This window comes from Nomascus leucogenys, chromosome 6 (genome assembly GCF_006542625.1).
Source record: "Nomascus leucogenys isolate Asia chromosome 6, Asia_NLE_v1, whole genome shotgun sequence".
NCBI lineage: Eukaryota > Metazoa > Chordata > Mammalia > Primates > Hylobatidae > Nomascus > Nomascus leucogenys.
The window spans coordinates 108,508,936-108,531,437 of record NC_044386.1 but is presented as its reverse complement, the minus strand read 5'-3'; the positions used below and the strand labels follow the sequence as shown (position 1 = coordinate 108,531,437).

The following is a 22,502-nucleotide window of genomic DNA, read 5'->3' as shown; positions in this document are numbered from 1 at the left end:
TGGGGTGCCTCCCATCCCTTAACTTGGTTCCATCAGGCCTACTGACCATTGCCCTTGCACCAGCTGGGCCCCTGGGGCGATTTCCCAGAGACCCCAGCGGCAACAGGGGAGGGAGGGACTCCACGTGTTCCCTCCAATTTGTCAGCCTTGAGGGCTGAAGACCCCAGAGATGGGACTGGGGATAGAACCTTCCCACCTGCCCCACCTCTCTCTTGCCATATTTGTGGGTTGTCTCCACACTTGCCCCTGTGTCTTTCTCACCCTACCTCAGTGGTGACACCAGGGATCTTCCTGTCACAGGCCACTCCCAATGTCCCTCTCCTGCTCCATATCTCTTGGTGGCTCCCACGTGCTCACTTAACATTAGCTATTAGGTTTCAGATCTGAGAACTTCTAGGGGCTGTGGTTTCAACATAAAGTGTGCTTCCCACACATATGGTCTCTTGTCCAAATATGTCTAATTGATTTTGTACTTAATAAAATACAGGCTGGGCATGGTGGCTCATACCTATAATCCCAGCATTTTGAAAGGCTGAGGTGGGAGGATAACTTGAAGCTAGGAGTTTGAAACCAGCCTGGGTAACAAAGTGAGACCCAGACTCTACAAATATATATTTTATTTATTTATTTATTTTTTTGAGACAGAGTCTCGCTCTGTCACCCAGGCTGGAGTGCAGTGGCACCATCTCGGCTCACTGCAACCTCCGCCTCCTGGGTTCAAGCAATTCTCCTGCCTCAGCCTCCCAAGTAGCTGGGACTACAGGCACCCGCCACCATGTCTGGCTAATTTTTTTCTATTTTTAGTAGAGATGGGGTTTCACTGTGTTATCCAGGATGCTCTCAATCTCCTGACCTCGTGATCCACCCGCCTTGGCCTCCCAAAGTGCTGGGATTACAGGTGTGAGCCACTGCACCCGGTCCAAAAAATATATTTTTTAATTAGCTGGGTGTGGTGATGCACGGTGCCTGTGGTTCCAGCTACTGAGGAGGATGAAGTAGGAGGATTGCCTGAGCCCAGGGGATCGAGGCAGCAGTGAGCCAAGATTGCGCTACTGCACTCCAGCCTGGGTGACAGAGCAAGACCCTGAAAAAGAAAAAGAAAATAAACAAAAAAACCCAAATTCATTTCAAAGCATTGTTGACAACCCAGTAATGGCGGTTTCTTCTGGCACAGGCAATTGAGAGCCCCAGAGCAGGATGGTAAAGAGATGTGCTCTACCTTCTGCATGTGTTGACTTTGTAACTATGTGTAAAGCAAATGCTCTACTTGCAAATGAAGATACGAAGATAAAACAAGAGTTTGCGGTCATTCTGGGTTTACTCAAGTAAAGCTATGAAATGAAGTCACAATCATGTGAGAATCAGGGCTTTCTTGGCATTGAGAAGCTTAGCAGTCCCTGGACCACAGGGTACCTGGAGCCTCCTAAGGTCCAGCCCTTCTGCTTTCTGGCCTTTTCTTTTCTTTCTTTTCTTTTCTCTTTTCTTTTTTCTTTTGCTTTCTTTCTTTCTTTTTTTTTTTTTTTGAGGTGGAGTCTTGCTCTTGTTGCTCAGGCTGGAGTGCAATGGTGCGATCTCAGCTCACTGCAACCTCCACCTCCTGGGTTCAAGCTATTCTCCTGCCTCAGCCTCTCGAGTAGCTGGGATTACAGGTGCCTGCCACCATGCCCAGTTAATTTTTTTGTATTTTTAGTAGAGATGGGGTTTCACCATCTTGGCCAGGCTGCTCTCAAGCTCCTGACCTCAGGTGATCCACCTGCCTCAGCCTCCCAAAGTGCTGGGATTACAGGCGTCAGCCACCATGCCCAGCCGCCTTCTGGCCTTTTCTCTGCACCCACTCCCACCCTGGCACACAGAACACTTTACTAATTCCCAACTGCATGTTCCTTTGGGCTTAGTGGCATCAAAGAGGCCCAGTTACTTGGCCCCCATGCCAGTTTCCTGAGTTGGCTCTGGAGCCCAGGAAGGCATCCATCTGCTGCAGTCCAGGAGTGGGCTCTGCTGACAGCTGCAGGCTCAGGAAGTGCCTCCTGGGCCAGGCTGTCCTTGGGTATAGATGGGTCCTAGGGCATATGCACAGGGAGGGGGCTTCTCCCCTTCTCCCCACTCTAGGGGTTGGCTGGCACTGCCTCTCCTGGATGTGATCCTGGGCATAGGCATTCTGGGGCTGCTGGGACAGACTGCAGAGGACGAGGAACAGAAGGTGTCAGAGGAGGCCAAGAGCAGCAGGAGACAGAAGAGATCCCAGGAAGGAGGGGTGGGAGACATGCCCAGGGGGAAGGTACCATGCATGCCGTGGGGCCATCATTGCTACAAACCAGCTCACCCATCAGGCTCACTGGGCTGGAAGCTATGGGGGAATGCAAAACATCAGACCAGCAAAACTGGAATCCCGGCACTTTGGGAAGCTGAGGCGGGTGGATTACTTGACGTCAGGAGTTCAAGGCCAGCCTGGCCAACATGGTGAAACCCCATATCTACAAAAAATACCAAGATTAGTCAGGCATGGTGGCATGCGCCTGTGGTCCCAGCTATTTAGGAGGCTGAGGTGGGAGAATCGCTTGAGCCTGGGAGGCAGAAGCTGCAGTGATCCCAGATCATGCCACTGTGCTCTAGCCTGGGCAATAGGGCAAGACCCTCTCAAAAAAAGAAACAAAACAATCAAACACAAATTGGGACACATATCTATTCCACATCAGCTAATCAACTCTGAGTGTCCTGTACTGCTTGGATAAGTAACAAAGTATTACATATTGACATTATTCCAAAGGAGTTTACAATCTATTAGAAACAATTAGGATTTAAAACATGACAGCATGAATAAGAAGACATAGTTTGGAAAACTACCATACTAAAGTTCAGAGAAAGCTTCATCAAAGGTAAAAATTGGGCTGGGGCTGGGCACAGTGGCTCATGCCTGTAATCCCAGCACTTTGGGAGGCCCAGGTGGGAGGATCTCTTGAAGTCAGGAGTTCAAGACTAGCCTGGCCCACATGGAGAAACTCCGTCTTTACTAAAAATGCAAAAATTAGCTGGGCATGCTGGCACACACCTGTAGTCCCAGCTACTTGAGAGGCTGAGGCAGGAGAATTGCTTGAACCCAGGAGGTGGAGGATGCAGTGAGTCGAGAGGGCGCCACTGCATTCCAGCCTGGGTGACAGAGCGAGACTCCATCTCAAAATAAATAAATAAATAAACAAATAAAAAATAAAAAAAGTTGAGCTAGGTCTTGATGTTTAGAAAGCTTGCTAAGTAGGAATGAGGGCACTACAGGGTGGGGCAGTGGCATGGGCAACGGCAGAGAGGTGGGACTTCACGTGTGTGTGTGTGTGTGTGTGTGTGTGTGTCTGTGTGTAAAACAGAGGAAGACAAGTTTCATGGGCCAAGGGGTCTGTGTCCCAGAGCAGAGACAGCCTGAGGGCTGAGAGGATCCACATTCCAGAGATCCTTGGAGGCCAGAGGAAAGAATGTAGATTGAAGGGAAGATGGAAGAAATGTTTCCTACAGAAGATTCGACTGGGTGAAGGAAGTTGGGAGAAAGACTGGATTCGGGTAATGGGAAGAAAAGAAAAAGAAAGAAAAGCAAAGGAAGAGGTGGACCTGAAGAAAATACAGAAAGAAGGGATGTCATCTGGTGACTGCTTGGAAGGAGAAGGTGAAGTGGGAATCCCTGCAGTTTCATACCATGAAGAAAGCTGGTGTTGCTGAGAACCAGGTAAGTTAAGCAGAGAAGATGGGTGAGGGGTGAGTGGAGGGGTAGGGAGGAAAGGAGGTGGAGGAAGGAGGAGACGATGAGTGGTTTGGTGTACACCAAGCTTGTCCAACCCATGGCCCAGGACGGCTTTGAATGCGGCCCAACACAAGTAAACTTCTTAAACATTCCATAAACTTTTTAAAACATTATGAGATTTTTTTTTTTTTTTTGCAATTTTGTTAGTGCAGTAGCTATCGTTAGTGTATTTTAATTTAATTTTATTTTTTTAGACAGAATCTTGCTCTGTCACCAGGCTGGAGTGCAATGGTGCAATCTCAGCTCACTGCAACCTTTACTTCCCGGGTTCAAGCGATTCTCCTGTCTCAGCCTCCCGAGAGCTGGGACTGCAGGCATGCGCCACCATACCAGGCTAATCGTTTGTATTTTTAGTAGAGACAGGGTTTCATCATGTTGGCCAGGCTAGCTTCAAACTCCTGACCTCAAGAGATCCCCCTGCCTCGCCCTCCCAAAGTGCTGGGATTACAGGCATGACCCCACGGTGCCCAGCTTCAATACCATATTTTATATGTGATTCAAGAAAATTCTTCGTCTTTCAATGTGGCCAGGAGGCGGAGGTTGCAGTGAGCCGAGATCGCGCCACAGCACTCCAGCCTGAGCGACAGAGCCAGACCCTGTCTCAAAAAAAAAAAAAAAAAAAAAAAATCAGACGTCTGGCACTGAAAGAAACCATTCCGCTTGAAAACAGGTAAAGATATGATGCCAGACACCAGGTACTTCACAGTCTGGCTGGAGAGCAGATAGCCATGCATGAAGTACCTATTAAGACCAGGGTGCAAACTGAAACCCCTGAGGGGCCAGGTGAAATTTCATCCAGGCTTCGGTGCAATGGCCCGATCTTGGTTTACTGTAACTTCCGCCTCCCAGGTTCAAGTGATTATCCTGTCTCAGCCTCCAGAGTAGCTGGGATTGCAGGCGTCTGCCACCATGCCCCGCTAATTTTTGTATTTTTAGTAGAGACGGGGTTTCACCATGTTGGCCAAGCTGGTCTCAAACTCCTGATCTCATGATCTGCCCTCCTCAGCCTCCCAAAGTGCTGAGATTACAGGTGTGAGCCACTGCGCCCGGCCCTTTTCTAATACTCTTTAACAACTCTGCTTTCTTGGATGGGAATTCATGAGCTCTAGTACTTGAGGAGATTTTCATCTGTAGATGTTAGGATTTTCTTATCTACTATATTCAGCACCCATCCTGGAGCAAACCCAAAGAAAATCTGCCTTGGATCCTTCCGAGTACTGAACATTTGAAGAGTTCTTCTTTCGTGATATCCAGTAAATTAGAACTGTCCTTCCTGGCAAGCTCAAGTTGTGCTTCAGGAAATTTCGCAGGATTTGCCAGGTTCCCACGATTCTTTGCATTGGTGGAATATGGTACCAGTGCTTCAGAAGGAAGCATTCCTTTTGGAATGGGTTGTCTCCAAAAAGAATGGAACAGGTTTGGATAGAATTTCCAGACTTCTTGGATCCTATAAGGCTGTAGTGACACCACCACCATTTTTTTCAATTGCAGCAATAGCTAGTTCTGAAGCCAACTGTACTTCAATATTACCTTTTTTTTTTTTTGACATGGAGTCTCACTCTGTCATCAGGCTGGAGTGCAGTGGCATGATCTCAGCTCACTGCAACCTCTGCCTCCCTGGTTCAAGTGATTCTCCTGCCTCAGCCTCCCAAGTAGCTGGGACTACAGGCACGTGCCACCATGCCCGGCTAATTTTTGTATTTTAAGTAGAGACGGGGTTTCACCACGTTGGCCAGGATGGTCTCAATCTTCTGACCTCATGATCCACCCACCTTGGCCTCCCAAAGTGCTGGGATTACAGGCGTGAGCCACCGTGCCCGGCCCAATATTAACTTTCACCTGAAAGGTGTCAGCAGCCTTTTCGACCAGCTGAACACCATAATCCTCTTTAAGTGGCTGAATGGTCACACCTCTTCCATTGACAAGCTGGGTTAAGTCAATAGGTTGAGTAGGATCAACACGACCCAAATCAGTAAGATATTACAGTCTGTTGATACTTAAAGGTTGATACTGGTGTCTGAAGCTAGGTCCTTCATTAAATCTGTATTTTGGGATTCCGATGTAAAATAGAGTCTGGCCATCCTCAAAGCCCAGCAGAGCCAGTTTCCTCTCTGCCTGTCTCTTTTATGGCCTCTGCCGCATTTTCTACTTCTTCTCCGACCTTTTGGTCGTTTCATGGGTTTCCTGGAGCCAGGATTCGGCTTTAAATTGGCCAGGCTCATGCGCAGCAGGGCCCAGAGCTGCCATAACCTGCGAAAAGAGTTTTATTTCTTCCTTTCTGACCTGTATGTCTTTTGTTTCCTAATTGCATAGCCTAGATCCTCCATCTGGTACAATGTTGAATAGGAGTGGTAAGAGAGACACCCTCGCTTTGTTCCTGCAATCAGGGGGTGGGGGGGAGCTTTCAGTCTTTCACTACTCAGTATGAGGCTACCTGTAGGTTCTTTGTAGGAGCCTTTCATCAGGTTGATGAAATTCCTCTCTATTCTTAGTTTGCTGAGAATTTTTATCACGAAGGGTGTTGGATTTTGTCAAATGCCTTTGCTGCATCATTTCCACTCACATTTCATTGAGAAAACCTGTTATACCTGTCCAACAGCGGCAGAACATCAGGTAGAGGCCAGTGGTGACAGCTGTGTCAACAGGCCAAGTTCCAGACCCTGCCAGGCTAGAGGTGTCCGGGGGTTGGAGCAGGCTTGCCCCCTCCCTCTGCTCAGAAGGTCCAGCATCCTGACCAGACTCGGCAGCTTATTGGATTTGCCGGGGTGCAAGCTTCCTTGCACTGTCCACATGTTCTCACCAGGGAAGGGTCTATCCAGGGCCATCCTGCCTCAAAGGAGAAATGGTTTACTGCTTTCTCCACCTTTAGAGGGAATGAGGGTCCCTGCTCCTGGTCCTTACTCTACTTCACTGTCCAGTTGGCGCATGCTCTGAGGCTCTCATTATACAAATTGGAAGCTAAGGTGCAAAAGAACTAAGAATTTGCATAAGGTCCCAACAGGTGAAGGCAGGCCCCAAACCTAGGATCTAGACTTCGTTTTTCTGATCCAGCATCCTTTAACCTGCAGGGCTGGCCCTACGCCCCGGGCTTCACCCAACACTGGGCGCAGGCGGGAAGCCCGAAAGGCTGGGTCAGAAGCCCAAGCGAGGGCCCAGGTGGGGCGAAACAGGCGCAGCCAAGGGGCTGGCACCTTGGCCCCCCGCCGTGGATTCAAAGGGTCAGGCTCCGCCCCCTCCAAGCCCCGAGCCCACTTTGATGTGCTGATGCGGCCTGGAAGGGGCCACTTCACACCTCGGGCTCGGCATAAAGCGGCCGCCGACCGCCGGCCCCCAGACGCGCCGCCGCTGCCATGGCCCAGCCCCTGTGCCCGCCGCTCTCCGCGTCCTGGATGCTCTCCGCGGCCTGGGGCCCAACTCGGCGGCCGCCGCCCTCCGACAAGGACTGCGGCCGCTCCCTCGTCTCGTCCCCAGACTCATGGGGCAGCACCCCAGCCGACAGCCCTGTGCGGAGCCCCGCGCGCCCCGGCGCCCGCCGGGACCCCCGCGCACCCACCGTAGGTAGGCGCGGCGCGCGCAGCAGCCGCCTGGGCAGCGGGCAGAGGCAGAGCGCCAGTGAGCGGGAGAAACTGCGCATGCGCACGCTGGCCCGAGCCCTGCACGAGCTGCGCCGCTTTCTACCGCCGTCCGTGGCGCCCGCCGGCCAGAGCCTGACCAAGATCGAGACGCTGCGCCTGGCTATCCGCTACATCGGCCACCTGTCGGCCGTGCTAGGCCTCAGCGAGGAGAGTCTCCAGCGCCAACGCCGGCAGCGCGGGGACGCGGGGTCCCCTCGGGGCTGCCCGCTGTGCCCCGACGGCTGCCCCGCGCAGGTGCAGACACGGACGCAGGCGGAGGGGCAGGGGCAGGGGCAGGGGCGCGGGCTGGGCCTGGTCTCCGCCGTCCGCACCGGGGCGTCCTGGGGATCCCCGCCTGCCTGCCCCGGAGCCCGAGCCGCACCCGAGCCGCGCGACCCGCCTGCGCTCTTCGCCGAGGCGGCGTGCCCGGAAGGGCAGGCGATGGAGCCAAGCCCACCGTCCCCGGTTAGTGTTCCCTTCCCCGTGCCCCCTTCGTCCGTGCCCCCACGCACAGCGCCACCGCCTGCCACGGTGAGGACCAGGCACTCTGCTGCTCCCCGCCGGCAGCCTGGCCACCATAGTATGCCCAGGGCTCCAAGAGGGGCCACGCAGGGGACTGGGTCTCCCCTCGCTAGGGGCCCCCTGAGAGTGGAGCCCACGAGCGCGGACACCCGCACAAGGCCACCAGTGCTGAGGGCTGCGCTGTTCCCTCTCTCCCTACAGCTCCTTCCCGGCGACGTGCTGGCCCTGTTGGAGACCTGGATGCCCCTCTCGCCTCTGGAGTGGCTGCCTGAGGACCCCAAGTGACAGCGGACAACTGACGCCGTCTCTGTGAGCACCGAGGCTTTTTGGCCTCAGCACCTTCGAAGTGGTTCCTTGGCAGACTGCCTTTCCTGGAAGAGGGCACGGGCGATCCCGGCAGGGGCATTCCTGCGGGTGAGAGCCGCCCCCACCACGGCAGCCCTTCTCAGCCACTCCCTCCATGGAGGGACCCATAGGGTTAGACACTCTGAGGCAAGCAGGAGGCTCTGCCTAATGTGAATTTATTTATTTGTGAATAAACTGTACTGGTGTCAGTTGGCAATTTCTTCTTCCCACCCGTGGACACAGAGCTCCATCTCTCCCTCCAAAGAAGAGCATGGGAGAGGTGGGAGGGGTTCTTGCAATCTTTAGTCCCCCCAACCCCACAGGCCCAGACCCCTTTGGCCTTACCCCCAGCCCTGGCTCAGCATCTAGTCCAAATGGGTCAGCCTGGAAGGGGTGGGGAGGGGCGTCCTATGAGACGGCAGCGGCAGGTAGAATCTGCTCATCTTTTCTTTGAACCTGGTGGGGAACTGGTTAAAACCAAAATATCTGTGTAGAAATACAACTGCATTATTGAGTATTTATTGTATGTACATCAGGTACCTATTATACTCAAGTAACCATTTTACAGAAGGATGAGGATCAGCGCTCAAGCCCAGGTAGGCCTCCGGAGTCCCAGCGCTCAGCTCTTGTAGGATTTTGCCAGCTCCACACATGTTGGGGCCTGAGGGATAACAGCTCCAAGGGGTCATTTTCTTGCGTCCTGGGGCCTTATTCTCCATGCACTTGAGCATCCTGGCCTTGGACCCCCCCACCCCCCGCCGGCATTTTCCCATCTGCCTTTTCTCCGGTTTCCCTACCTTGTGGCTTAGAGACATAAATAATGGTGCGGCGGTCCTGAGTTTATATAACGATGACCTCCTACAGGCCTAGCTGGGGTGACATGAGGGGCCCATGGGGTTGCATCAGAATCCACACAGGCAGTTGCACGCCTCCCTGCATTGGCTGGATTCACATCAGGGAGCAAGAAACGGGAGCCTTGAGCCCAGAAAGCATGTCCTCATCCAGCCAGGGTGTCTAGGGAACAGTCATGCTTGGAGGGTGGGGTGGGGAGAAGGGATGTGTAGCCTCTCTGCCAAGAGTCCTTTACCCTCTATGGATATATACCCAGTTCTCCCCTCCTCTCCTTCAAGTGTCTGAAACACAGGCTTTAGTGTCTGTTTTTATAAGAGCTTTATTAAGATACAATTCACATACCATAAAATTCACTCTTTTAACAATTGAATGGCTTTAGTACATCCACAGAGTTGTGCAACCATTGCTACTAATTTTAGAACATTTTCACCCGCCAAAAGAAACTGTGTACCTGTTAACATCACTCCCCACTATTCCCCTACTCCCAGCCCCTGGCACTCACTCATGTAGTCTCTGTCTCTATAGGTTTGCTTTTTCAGGACATTTCATATAAAAGGAATCTCAAAATACAGCCTTTTGTGTCTGGCTTCTTTCACTGAGCACAATGTTTTTAAGGCTCATCATGCTGCCTCCTGTGTCAGAACTTCGTTTCTTTTTATTGCCCAATAATCTTCCATTGTTCAGCTACATGACAGTTGGTTTATCCGTGGTTCATCCGCTGATGCTGCTCGGTTTGTTTTTCAGCCGCTTCAGAGATCACTTCAGTACTCTGGCCTGGGCCGGGAGGGGCAGTAATGCAGGGTGGGATCGAGTCCCTGATCTGCAGTTCAGGGGTCCAGGCCAGACAGAGCACACCCGGGCTGGCGCTTGGCCACAGAGAGTGGACTCCAAAAGTCAGGCCTGCAGCGGGGTGGGACCTCACACCTCTGCGGGTCACCCCCTTTCCTGCTCCTCTGTCCCATCTCTCACCCCCCTCCCAGGACCCTAACTGGGGTAGAGTGGGAAGCTTTCTGGAGCCAACACAGCTTAGAAGGTAATTTGCATGGCAAAGGCCCTGCGTTTTAGAATGGGGAATTAAAGTTATTAGCAAGTCTTTTCACAGATAAGTGGGGCTCATTGGCCAGCCCCCTTCCCTGCAGAGGGCTTCTCCTCCGGCTCTGAGCCTGGGAGTGGCCCAGTGTTTATTAGCACCTAGGTGTGAATTTTCATTAACAAGGTTCTGCTAATAGCTGCCCAGACTCAAGACTGGAGATAGGAAGGGGACATCTCCCACTGCTCCAGCGTCCCCATCCCCCATCCCGGCCAGCCCCATCCCGCACCCGCAGGAAACCGTGTGCCTGTTCACAGAGCCGACAACAGTAGCCAGCGTCCAGGTAGGCACCCCGTGCTGGGTGGTAGCGGAGCCTCCCTCACCTCAGTTCTCAGCCCCCGCTTCGAGGTAACCCCAGCTGCAGGGCCACTTTAAGAACAGGAGGGTTAAGAAAAAGGCTGCAGATGGTGGGTGGCAGTGTTGGGATCTGGACTCGGCTGTGACTCCAGACCTGTGTGTGTAATCACCAGGTGTGCTGCCTTCGCTACGGCTGAACACCAGCTTGTCTCAAAAACAGAGGGTACTGGGGGGCGCCTCACCTCCCCTGAGGCCCAGTCAGGGCGCCCCACTGTGGAGTGGTCTGAGCCAGGCCCCACGTGCCGTGGAGGGGATAGTGAGAAGGACTGCACCGGCACAGGGGCGCCCACTGAGGCCAACTGGCTGCCCGCTGGTCCCCGCTAGTCCCCAGCCGCCCTCCTCTTCTGGGGCGCTGCTTTCACAGGGCCACCTGGTGAGAAGGCCAGCACAGGGAAACCAGCATTTCCACAGCAGCGACCCTCGGCCAGGCTGTGTGCTTAGGGCTTAAAATTTGGGCTCAGGGCTGCTGGCGAGGTGGGTAGGTTTGCACTCTCCCTGTTTTACAGACAGAAGCTGAAGCACAGGGAGCGCGAGGAACTTCCCATAAGGCTAGTAGTGTGCAGCCCCTGGGGACGGGCCAACTGTTGGTGAAGCCTGTCTTTGCAAGAGCCCTGGCAGCAAGGTAGGGCTGTGTGTGTGTGTGTGTGTGTGTGTGTGGGTGGCGGGGCTGTGTGTGTGTGTGTGTGTGGCGGCGGGGCTGTGTGTGTGTGTGTGGCGGCAGGGCTGTGTGTGTGTGTGGGGGGGGCTGTGTGTGTGTGTGGCGGCGGGCTGTGTGTGTGTGTGGCGGCGGGGCTGTGTGTGTGTGGGGCGGGGCTGTGTGTGTGTGGGGCGGGGGTGTGTGTGTGTGTGGCGGCGGGGCTGTGTGTGTGTGTGGGGCGGGGCTGTGTGTGTGTGTGGCGGCGGGGGTGTGGGGGGGGGGGGGGGGGGGGGGGGGGGCTGTGTGTGTGTGTGGGGCGGGGCTGTGTGTGTGTGTGGCGGCGGGGCTGTGTGTGTGTGTGGCGGCGGGGCTGTGTGTGTGTGTGGGGGGCTGTGTGTGTGTGGTGGGGCGGCGGGGCTGTGTGTGTGGTGTGTGTGGCGGCGGGGCTGTGTGTGTGTGTGTGGCGGCGGGGCTGTGTGTGTGTGTGTGTGGCGGCGGGGCTGTGTGTGGTGGTGTGTGTGGCGGCGGGGCTGTGTGTGTGTGTGTGGCGGCGGGGCTGTGTGTGTGTGTGTGGCGGCGGGGCTGTGTGTGTGTGTGGTGGCGGCGGGGCTGTGTGTGTGTGTGTGGCGGCGGGGCTGTGGTGTGTGTGTGGTGGCGGCGGGGCTGTGTGTGTGTGTGTGGCGGCGGGGCTGTGTGTGTGTGTGGTGGCGGGGCTGTGTGTGTGTGTGGGGCGGGGCTGTGTGTGTGTGTGTGGCGGCGGGGCTGTGTGTGTGTGTGGTGGGGGGGGGGGGGGGGGGGGGGGGGGGGTGTGTGGTGTGGGGCGGGGCTTGTGTGTGTGGCGGCGGGGCTGTGTGTTGTGTGTGTGTGGCGGCGGGGCTGTGTGTGTGTGTGTGTGGCGGGGGCTGTGTGTGTGTGGCGGCGGGGCTTGTGTGTGTGTGTGGCGGCGGGGCTGTGTGTGTGTGTGTGGTGGCGGGGCTGTGTGTGTGTGTGTGGCGGCGGGGCTGTGTGTGTGTGTGGGGCGGGGCTGTGTGTGTGTGTGGCGGCGGGCTGTGTGTGTGTGTGGGGCGGGGCTGTGTGTGTGTGTGTGGCGGCGGGGCTGTGTGTGTGTGTGGTGGCGGGGCTGTGTGTGTGGTGGCGGGGCTGTGTGTGTGTGTGTGTGGCGGCGGGGCTGTGTGTGTGTGTGGCGGCGGGGCTGTGTGTGTGTGTGGGGCGGGGCTGTGTGTGTGTGTGGTGGCGGGGCTGTGTGTGTGTGTGGTGGCGGGGCTGTGTGTGTGTGTGGTGGCGGCGGGCTGTGTGTGTGTGTGGCGGCGGGGCTGTGTGTGTGTGTGGGGCGGGCTGTGTGTGTGTGTGGTGGCGGGGCTGTGTGTGTGTGTGGTGGCGGGGCTGTGTGTGTGTGTGTGGCGGGGCTGGTGTGTGGTGGCGGGGCTGTGTGTGTGTGTGTGGCGGCGGGGCTGTGTGTGTGTGTGGGGGCGGGGGCTGTGTGTGTGTGTGTGGCGGCGGGGCTGTGTGTGTGTGTGGCGGCGGGGCTGTGTGTGTGTGTGGGGCGGGGCTGTGTGTGTGTGTGGCGGCGGGGCTGTGTGTGTGTGTGTGTGGTGGCGGGGCTGTGTGTGTGTGGTGTGGCGGCGGGGCTGTGTGTGTGTGTGGTGGCGGGGCTGTGTGTGTGTGTGGTGGCGGGGGCTGTGTGTGTGTGGTGGCGGGGCTGTGTGTGTGTGTGGGGCGGGGCTGTGTGTGTGTGTGGTGGCGGGGGCTGTGTGTGTGTGTGGTGGCGGGGCTGTGGTGTGGTGGCGGGGCTGTGTGTGTGTGTGTGGTGGCGGGGCTGTGTGTGTGTGTGGCGGCGGGGGTGGTGTGTGGGGGGGGGTGTGTGTGTGGTGGCGGGGCTGTGTGTGTGTGTGTGGCGGGGCTGTGTGTGTGTGTGGGGCGGGCTGTGTGGTGTGTGGGCGGGGCTGTGTGTGTGTGTGGGGGGGGTGTGGTGGTGGGTGGGGGGGGTGTGTGTGTGGGGGGGCGGGGGTGTGGGGGGGGGGGGGGGGGGGGGGTGGGGTGTGGGGGGGGGGGGGGGGCGGGGCTGTGTATTTGTGTGTGGTGTGGTGGCTGGGCTGTGTGTGTGGCAGGGTGTGTGTGTGGCGGCGGGGCTGTGTGTGTGTGGGGGGGACGTGGGGGGCACTGTGTGTGTGGCAGCGGGGCTGTGTTTTTATGTGTGTGTGTGGCAGTGGGGCTGTATGTGTGTGGCAGTGGGGCTGTGTGTGTGTGTGTGTGTGGCAGTGGGGCTGTGTGGGTGTATCTGAGTGTGTGTGGTGGTGGAGCTGTGTGTGTGGGGGGGGCGGCAAAGCTCTGTGTGTGAAATAATGTTCCTAATGCACGCTGGCCACCAGTGTCATGGTCAGCAGGGAACCAGCTTCTGCTTGCTGACCACATGTGCCACTCCACTTTGAGACAGGGATGTGTGGTGCTGTGTGGCTGTGTAGAGGTGTGGATGCTGTGTGGAGGTGGGGTGCTGTGTGGATGCTGTGGGTGGGGGGGATGGTGTGGGGGGATGTGTGGAGGTGTGGATGCTGTGTGGATGCTGTGGTGTGGATGCTGTGTGGATGCTGGGTGTGGATGTTGTGTGGAGGTGTGGATGCTGTGTGGATGCTGTGTGGGGGTGGATGCTGTGTGGAGGTGTGGATGCTGTGGAGGTGTGGATGCTGTGTGGAGCTGTGGGGGGGGGGGGGGGGGGGGGGGGGTGTGGATGCTGTGGGTGTGGGGGGTGTGGATGCTGTGTGGATGCTGCGTGGAGGTGTGGATGCTGTGTGGAGTGTGGAGGTGTGGATGCTGTGTGGAGGTGTGGATGTGTGGATCCTGTGGGGAGGAGTGGAGGTGTGGATGCTGCACCTGGGCACTGGTTTGCCTTGCTCTAGTTCCAATATTCCCCTGAGAAAACATAAGGTTCTTTTTATTTATTTATTTATTTTTTTGACACGGAGTCTTGCTCTGTCACCCAGGCTGGAATGTAGTGGCGTGTTCTTGGCTCACTGCAAGCTCAGTCTTCCAGGTTCACGCCATATTCCTGCCTCAGCCTCCCGAGTAGCTGGGACTACAGGTGCCCGCCACCACGCCTGGCTAATTTTTTTGTATTTTTAGTAGAGACGGGGTTTCACTGTGTTAGCCAGGATGGTCTCGATCTCCTGACCTCATGATCTGCCCGCCTCGGCCTCCCAAGGTGCTGGGATTACAGGTGTGGGCCACCGCGCCCGGCCGACATAAGGTTCTTGATGTTTCCATGGGGTCTGTCACCCAGAGGGCAAGGACCTCTTTTGGGCCCACGGGCATGGCCAGCTCTGCCTGGGGCTGCACAGGCGGAGGTGACTGGAGCCCTGGCAGCCCAGCCTACCAGCTGGGGAGCGCCAGCCTAGTGCTGACCAGCCCTGGTTCCCTCTCCCTCATCCCGCTGGTGGGACCTGGCACATAAGACACCTTGTGAATGCCTCAGATCCTCTCTCCCCACCCGCTCTCCCCTCACACGCTGGGAAAGGAGAAGGTGGCCAGGTGTGGGCAGCACATGTCTTGGCAGAGGGTGGGCTGGGCTCCCTGCTGGCTCTGTTGGGCCGGGTGCCTCTGTTGTCTGCCTGCTCAGCATCCCTCCTCCCCTCCTCCCTCATGGCCCCGTCATTTCCTTTCCCCAGAGAGCTCTTCCCCTTGTCAGTCCTTGGTTTGGGGGTGGCAAGACCTCTCCCTCCCTCCAGGGATGGACACCTGCCGCAGCCCTGACCATCATTACAGTGAGTGGTTCAGGAAAGAGACCACATGCAGGCCAGTGAGCAGCAGGCTCAGGGCTTCGCCAGCACTATTGGGAAGGGGTGGCCCATCGGGTGCTTCTGGTGTCACCCAAGCAGAAGGCCTGCCTGAAGGGGGAATTAGAACTGAGAGGCGGAGGGAGACTCTGGGTGTGATCTCAACACCTGGAGTTGGATCCAGCCACACTGAGAGCATAACTCCTGGACGGCTAAGTTATCTGAGCCAACACATCCCCCTTTTTGCTAAAGGTAGTTTGTGTTGGGTTTCTAGCATTTGCTATGGAGAAGCCCACGGGGACTGGACACAGGCTGTTCTACGCTGTCTCACCTGAATCTCAGTTCCCTGCTCTGTAAAATGGGGATAACAATAACATCTGTGTTTCACAGGGTTGCTTAAAGCTTAAATGTAAAATACACCAACCACAGAAATGTTGGTTCCCCATCACCTTAGGTGGTGTGTTAGCCAAGACTGTCCTCCTAAGTTCTCCTCCCTCATCTCCAGAGAGCAGCCAGAGCACCTGCTGTGTAGAGAGAATCACTGCCAAGAGCTATGTTGGCGGCTATATTTCATTCCCATGGTGGGGTGTGGAGAGGGCCAGAGTGTCTCAGGCGGGGATCCCTTCATCCCGGGGCACAGGCAGCCAGCCAGCATCAGTGCCACACGGGAGGTGTCTGGCCAACAAGGAATGTGGTATGTGACCCAGGGAGGACGTGGATGGGGCTGCAAAACAGCAGCCATCACAAACTCTGCGTGCAGTCACCCTCCCAGGTAGCTTCTCACCCAAGAGACCGAGCAGGCCTAGGGCCAGGCTGGGACACTTGAGCCCCCTCAGCCTCCAAGGCTCCACACAGGGTCCTGGCGGATCCCTTGGGCTGCTGGGGACCCCTCCGTCTGGTTTTTCTGGGAGGACAATTTCTAGAGAAGAGCAAGGCATCTCTCTGCCCAGCCGCCTCTAGCGTTCCCGGGCCAGCAGGCCTGGGCAGCAGTGGCCCAGCTCCTGCCTGCCACCTCTGCCTCCCACTCTGCCTCTCGTACCTGTGTGGCCTTAGGCCCTTACACCACCATCCTGAGCCTCAGTTCCTCAAAGGTATTCTATAAAGGTGTGAGCCAGCTGGGGGAGGGAGAAGTGGGTGGGGAGAACAGGTGGGCAGGGGGTCTTGCTTATCTAAGGACAGTGGCTCTCCAGGGCCTAGGAGGTGAGTGGTCCTCACCAGGCAGAGGACTCTGGTTGAAACCATCATCTGGGCCCTGCTGGGGTCTGGACTGTGTGGGAACGATGGGTTATATACCACAGCAACTTGGGAGTCTGGAGACAAGATCACTGTTTATTTGGGTGACACATCTGCCTGCCTGAGGGCTCTGACAAGAGGCTTAGTGGTTGAAGGTCCCCCAGATTATACTTTTCCCCTTGCTGGCTCTGCAGAGGCCCCAGACTCTGAGTGCAGGCCTCTGGAGCTGTGGCTCTGTCACATTTCTCTTGGCCTCAGCGTCCTGGGAGCGGCTGCCTAGTGGCTGAAACCTCCTTTTCAGAGATCCCAGGGCGGTGGCAGCCTCACTTCTTGAAGTTCTCTCTCTGGAGCGACAAGGAGTACCTCTGAAGCCGGGCCCAGTGCTCCTGCTCCTTCTCTGGGTTCTTCTCCAGCTTCTGATAGCTGAGGGCCACACAACTGTGATGAGAGGAATCTCCCCTCACTTCCCCAGCTCCCAAGCCCCCAGGGCAGACCTTGACTACCCTGTTCTCCTATGAGAAACTCTAAGAGGACACACTTACATCACCTCTGTGTCCTCAAGGCTCAGCCTGGTACACAGCAGGTGCCCAGAAAGCCTTTCCTGGAGGAATGATGGGTCTAGCATTCTAACTTGTGAGGTGCATGTGGGTAGACAGGATGGCGAGCTGAGGAACTAAAAGGCTATTTGCAAACAAGCTGGGGTATTACACACAACGGAACGTTCAGATTGAAAAGGAAGACGTTCTGACACGTGCTCCACCATGGATGACTCTTGAGGACATTACGCTGAGTGAAATATGCCAGTCACAAAAAGACACACTGTATGATTCCAACTTTTATAAAGACAGTTTGAGTTGGGTCTTTTAAAAAGTAAGAGTTGTTGGCCGGGTGCAGTGGCTCATGCCTGTAATCCCAGCACTTTGGGAGGCCAAGGCAGGCGGATCACCTGAGGTTGGGAGGTTGAGACCAGCCTGGCTAACATGGAGAAACCCGGTCTCTACTAAAAATACAAAACTTGCCAGGCACGGTGGTGCGTGCCTGTAATCCCAGCTGCTCAGGAGGCTGAGGAAGGAGAATCGCTTGAATCTGGGAGGTGGAGGGTGCGGTGAGCCAAGATAGGGCCATTGCACTCCAGTCTGGGCAACAAGAGTGAAACTCCATCTCAAAAAAAAAAAGTAAGAGTTGTTTAAAAAAATAAAAAATAAGTGCATGTTCACTACAGAAAAATCAGAGAAGCCCAAGATTCACCCCTCATGGTGCACACAGAGACAGGCACGCTTAGCAGGGTGGAGAGGGCTGTCCGTGGGGTTGTGGTGGGGAAGGGGGTGCAGGTGAATGATGTTAAAATGCTTAGGCAAACAGGAAGAGGAGTACTATGGGGGAGAAAGACAATGACCATAGCTTTGATTTGTTTTGCGGCTCTCCATCTATGTGGAGATAAGATTTTAATTAATTTAATTAATTTTTTATATATAGGTGTAGATGTAGAGATGGGGTCTCACTATGTTGCTCAGGCTAATCCTGAACTCCTGGCCTCAAGTGATCCTCCATCTCAGTCTCCCAAACTGCTGGGATTACAGGCGTGAGGCACAGCACCTGGCTGGTAATGTTCAACTTTTCACAAAGATGGTGAATGCTATCTTAAAAATGTTTTGGAGGCCGGGCGTGGTGGCTCACGCCTGTAATCCTAGCACTTTGGGAGGCCAAGGTGGGTGGATCACAAGGTCAAGAGATCGAGACCATCTTGGCCAACGTGGTGAAACCCTGTCTCTACTAAAAAATACAAAAATTAGCTGGGCATGGTGGCATGTGCCTGTAGTCCCAGCTACTTGGGAGGCTGAGGCAGGAGAATCGCTTGAACCCGAGAGGCGAAGGTTGCAGTGAGCCGAGATTGTGCCACTGCACTGCAGCCTGGTGACAGAGCAAGACTCTATCTCAAAAAAAAAAAAGTATTGGAGATAGGTTTTATATTTAGAGTTACATAACTGGTTATATGAATATATTTAAACACTGGAGAAATTCCTTCACTGTCTCAGAATCAAGCAAGATGCACCATATTTTGTGTTCATTTGCCTCTTAAAGGAAAGGGCTGAAGGTAAAGTAGCAATGTGTACTTCATATTTTTGACCTTAACTCTGCCAATCTAAGTAGAATTCCCTGTATCTAAAATGGTTTCTTTCAAGCTTAGAATGGTGGCTCACATTGATAGTCCCAGAACTTTTTAAGGCCAAGGTGGCAGGGTCGCTTGAGCCTAAGAGTTCAAGACCAGCCTGGGCAACATAGGGAGACCCTGTTTCTACAAATAATAAAAAAAATTAGCTGGGTGTGGTAGCGCTTGCCTGTGGTCCCAGTTACTTGGAAGGCTGAGGCAGGAGGATTGCCTGAGCCTGGGAAGTCAAGGCTGCAGTGAGCTGTGATTGCACCACCACTCCAGCCTGGACGACCCTGTCTTAAAAAATAGACAAAATAAAATCCCTTTTACTTATTGAAAGAGATTCTGGTGTGGTTTATGTGTAATAGCAAATAAAGAATATTTAACAGTTTTTTTTTTTTGAGACAGAGTCTTGGCTCTGTCGCCCAGGCTGGAGTGCAATGGCACGATCTCAGCTTACTGCAACCTCCACCTCCTGAGTTCAAGCAGTTCTCCTACCTCAGCCTCCTGAGTAGCTGGGATTATAGGCACCTGCCACCATGCTTGGTTAATTTTTGTACTTTTAGTAGAGACAGGGTTTCACCATTTTGGCCAGCCTGGTCTTGAACGCCTGGCCTCAGGTGATCCGCCTGCCTTGGCCTTCCAAAGTGCTGGGATTACAGGCGTGAGCCACCATGTCCGGCCAATTTAACACTTTTTTAAAAAGTAATCTATACATTTGCTGCTTTTAAATAAAATCAGGCCAGGCGTGGTGGCTCACGTCTGTAATCCCACCACTTTGGGAGGCTGAGGCAGGCAGATAACCTGAGGTCAGGAGTTCAAGACCAGCCTGGCCAACATGGAGAAACCCCATCTCTACTAAAAATACAAAAATTAGCCGGGCGTGGTGGCGCATTCCTGTAATCCCAGCTACTCAGGAGGCTGAGGCAGGAGAATCGCTTGAACCCGGGAGGCAGAGGTTGCAGTGAGCCGAGATTGAGCCAGTGCACTCCAGCCTAGGTGACAAGAGCGAAACTCCATTTCAAAAAAAAAAAAACAAAACCCTCCCTGTGAAGAATAGCTGAACATTCTAGAGAGGGCCAGTGTCAACCATCACCTTCTTCATTGTCTCTCTCTCCCCAGAGATTCATGAGACCATATTTGTCTCCTCCGGAAGGTACCGAGAGCCTCGCAGCTACAACGCACTACAAAGCAGGAAGGACTTGAATGCCCCTGTTAAGTGCAGGTATGAACTAGGAAGCGGAGAGGAGCTATGGTGCCACCTAGTGATGTTTAGAATTTTCCCAGGCATGAACTTGGATTAGCAGGGAGCCATCATCATGGTCATACCTACCATTTACTAAGCAACCACTCTGTGCCTGGTACTTCCCGTGTATCATCCCACTTAATACCTTAAGCCCCAAAAAATCAGGCATCATTAAAATGGTCAGAACACAGCCTGGCATCTCACAGGTGCACAATATGTGTTTTTTGACTGAATGAGGAAACTGAGCCTCTGAGAGGCTAAGTAACTCGCCCAAGGTCTCATTGTAAGTGGTAGTGTCAGAATCAAACTCAGGTCTGTTTGGCTCCAGACCTGCATATATTAACGATTCTACTTCAATCCTCCCTGAGTAAAGAGTCTACACAGAGAAAGGGGGAAACAGTCGTGAAGGGACATTATGGTGACTGGAGAGATCACAGAATCTCAGAGGTCACATTACATACATAGGAACATCTAGGCCCTGGAAGGAAAGGAGCCTACCAGAACCACCTAGTTCTGTAGTGGCAGGCCCTGGATGAGGATCCAGGACTCCACTGATGACCCCAATCCACCCAAAATCTGTAGTCAGATCCCAAAAGGAATCATCAACAAGGATTTGCAAATCCCCAGAAATTTGTTGTGAGATGGATTAGAAGAGACACCTATTTCTCCAGAATGGCTTGAGTACTGTTCCTTACGCTTTGATAGCAGAAAGGAGGGCAAGAAAACGGTGCTTGCAGGATTAGGGAGAGTGGAAAGAGGAAGGGGAAGAGGAGAAACGCACGCATAACGGTTTATCTGAATGATGGGTAAAAGAAAGGGGTCTTAGATCATGGGTTGGCAAACATTTTCTGTAAAGGCCCAGAATGTAAATAATTTAGACTTTATAGGTCATGCTATCTCCTTTGCGGCCTTCAATCCTGCCATAGCCTACGGTAGCCATAGATAATACGTAAACAAATGGGCACGGCTGTGTTCAAAGGAAACCTTATTTACAAAACCAGGCAGTGAACTGGATATGGCCCACAGGTCATAGTTTGCCAATCCCATCTTAATGATTGTGTCTAATAATCCAAACATACCTTTTTTTTTTTTTTTTTTTTTTTTTAGAGGCAGGGTCTGACTCTGTCACCTAGGCTGGAGTGCAATGGCACGATCTCGGCTCACTGCAACCTCTGCCTCCCAGGTTCAAGCGATTCTCCCCCCTCAGCCTCCAGAGTAGCTGGGACAAAAAGCATGTGCTACCACACCCAACTAATTTTGTGTGTTTTTTGTAGAGATGGGGTTTCGCCATGTTGGCCAGGCTGCTCTCGAACTCCTGAGCTCAAGCAATCTGCCCACCTCGGCCTCCCAAAGTGCTGGGATTACAGGCGTGAGCCACCACGCCTGGCCTAAACGTACTTTTAAGAGGGAATTGAGAAAGTTAAAAAGATGATCTTGACAGGAAGAAAACACCAACTGGAAGCCCTTCTTTTCTCCCAGCCTGAATTAATGACTCCTTTTCTACCAATCCACATGTGAGGTGGAGTGCAGCCCATGGGCTATCATGGGGTAGAACCCTTCACTTAGGGGAAATTTCTTTTTTCTTTTTTTTTTTTTTGAGACAGAGTCTTGCTCTGTCACCTAGGCTGGAGCACAGTGGTGCGATCTTGGCTCACTGCAACCTCTGTCTCCCAGGTTCAAGCAATTCTCCTGCCTCAGCCTCCCGAGTAGCTGGGATTACAGGCGTGTGCCACCACACCCAGCTAATTTCTATATTTTTAATAGAGACGGGGTTTCACCATGTTGACCAGCCTGGTCTTGAACTCCTGACCTCAGGTGATCTGCCTGCCTCGGACTCCCAAAGTGCTGGGATTACAGGTGTGAGCCACCATGCCCAGCCAGGGGAAATTTCAATGCTGAAAGGATTTACCATAAAACAAACTCCACTATCCCTCAATCCAGAGACAGCCTCAGATGTGGGAGGGGGTGAAGACACAGAGCTCTTTACCTCTTCCAGAGGAAACGCTCACATCTTTTCTCCAGTGGCAGTGCTTGGGGGAAGGCCATGTTATCCAAGTCCCTTTGAGGAATGGTGCAATTTTTTGAGATATTTTCCAGGAGTGGGCAGGCCTCAAAATTAAAATAGAAAACAGAATATTGGATTCCAGCATCGTCGGGGGACTCAGTTTCATGTGAATAGTCTCCTGTGACAAGACAAGAACCCCATGTTCTGTGTAACAATCGCTTTCTCAGTGGGCTCTGTGGCCCAGGTGAGCATGTGGGGGCTGCTCTGTGCTTATAAAGGCTGGGTCGTCTGGGTTGAGCTGTGACTTCAGAGAGAAGACCCTGCTGGCATCTTATCGAAGTGCCCTGTGAGGACTGAGCTGTGGTACTCTTTGGTCTATGGTGGAGGGGGACACAGAGTGGGGAGGAGATTGGAGGGGCTCTCTCTGTGAGAGAACTAAGTCAGGGAAATGGTCAGTGGGCATCAGCCCTGGTCCCTTTCTGTACCTCGGAGCAGGAAACATGGATGGTCTGGAAACACAGCAAACACTGGCTTCCAGGGGACCTCCAGAGGAAAGGCTCCCGGGCAGGCAAAGGCACAGATGATTTCACGCTTGGCCACATCCATAAGGCACACAGAGCCATTCTTGGAAAAGATGAGCACCTGGGAAGCAAAGAGATGGTGAGGGGGACTTCTACTGGACTCTGTCCCTCACAGGAAGGTCAAGTGTAGAGGTCACCCCAGTAAGGAATGAGAGAAGCAGCTGGACATAAAACCTCTTGGGCCCCAGCCTCTGGATCCATCCAGGGCTGCTGGGGACCTGCACACATGTGTGCTGACTCCTCTGGGGTCCCCCTCAGCCAACAGACCCTCCTCCACATGCTGTCTGCTCCAGGGCTATGCATTCCTCCCCTTT

General features: G+C 54.1%; 2 protein-coding genes across 7 annotated transcripts in view; one reads left to right on the top strand and one right to left on the bottom strand.

Annotated features, from left to right (window-relative positions):
• The first annotated feature begins 5,551 nt into the window (after nt 1-5,551).
• The window catches only part of MESP1 (mesoderm posterior bHLH transcription factor 1), a 53,258-nt gene continuing 36,307 nt past the window's right edge, over nt 5,552-22,502 (top strand). The window contains exons 1-6 of one of the 6 annotated variants that reach the window (XR_004030599.1): nt 5,552-6,138; nt 6,856-7,866; nt 8,125-8,337; nt 8,805-8,864; nt 11,074-11,189; nt 19,479-20,223. Coding sequence is in view for 2 of the 6 variants with exons in the window: in XM_030815006.1 (XP_030670866.1) it covers nt 7,138-7,866; nt 8,125-8,208 (813 nt within the window). In the remaining 4 variants the exon portion in view is untranslated. Of the gene's footprint in view, nt 7,867-8,124; nt 8,486-8,804; nt 9,691-11,073; nt 11,190-19,478; nt 20,224-22,502 lie in introns of those variants that run through there. The other 5 variants (XR_004030598.1, XR_004030597.1, XR_004030600.1 and 2 more) reach the window with 5 other exon arrangements.
• WDR93 (WD repeat domain 93) overlaps nt 16,281-22,502 on the bottom strand; it is a 50,850-nt gene continuing 44,628 nt past the window's right edge. The window contains exons 14-16 of the mRNA XM_030815008.1: nt 22,093-22,249; nt 21,590-21,785; nt 16,281-16,627 (exon numbers count right to left, since the gene is read on the bottom strand). Coding sequence (XP_030670868.1) covers nt 16,528-16,627; nt 21,590-21,785; nt 22,093-22,249 — 453 coding nt within the window. The 3' untranslated portion in view covers nt 16,281-16,527. The remainder of the gene's footprint in view (nt 16,628-21,589; nt 21,786-22,092; nt 22,250-22,502) is intronic.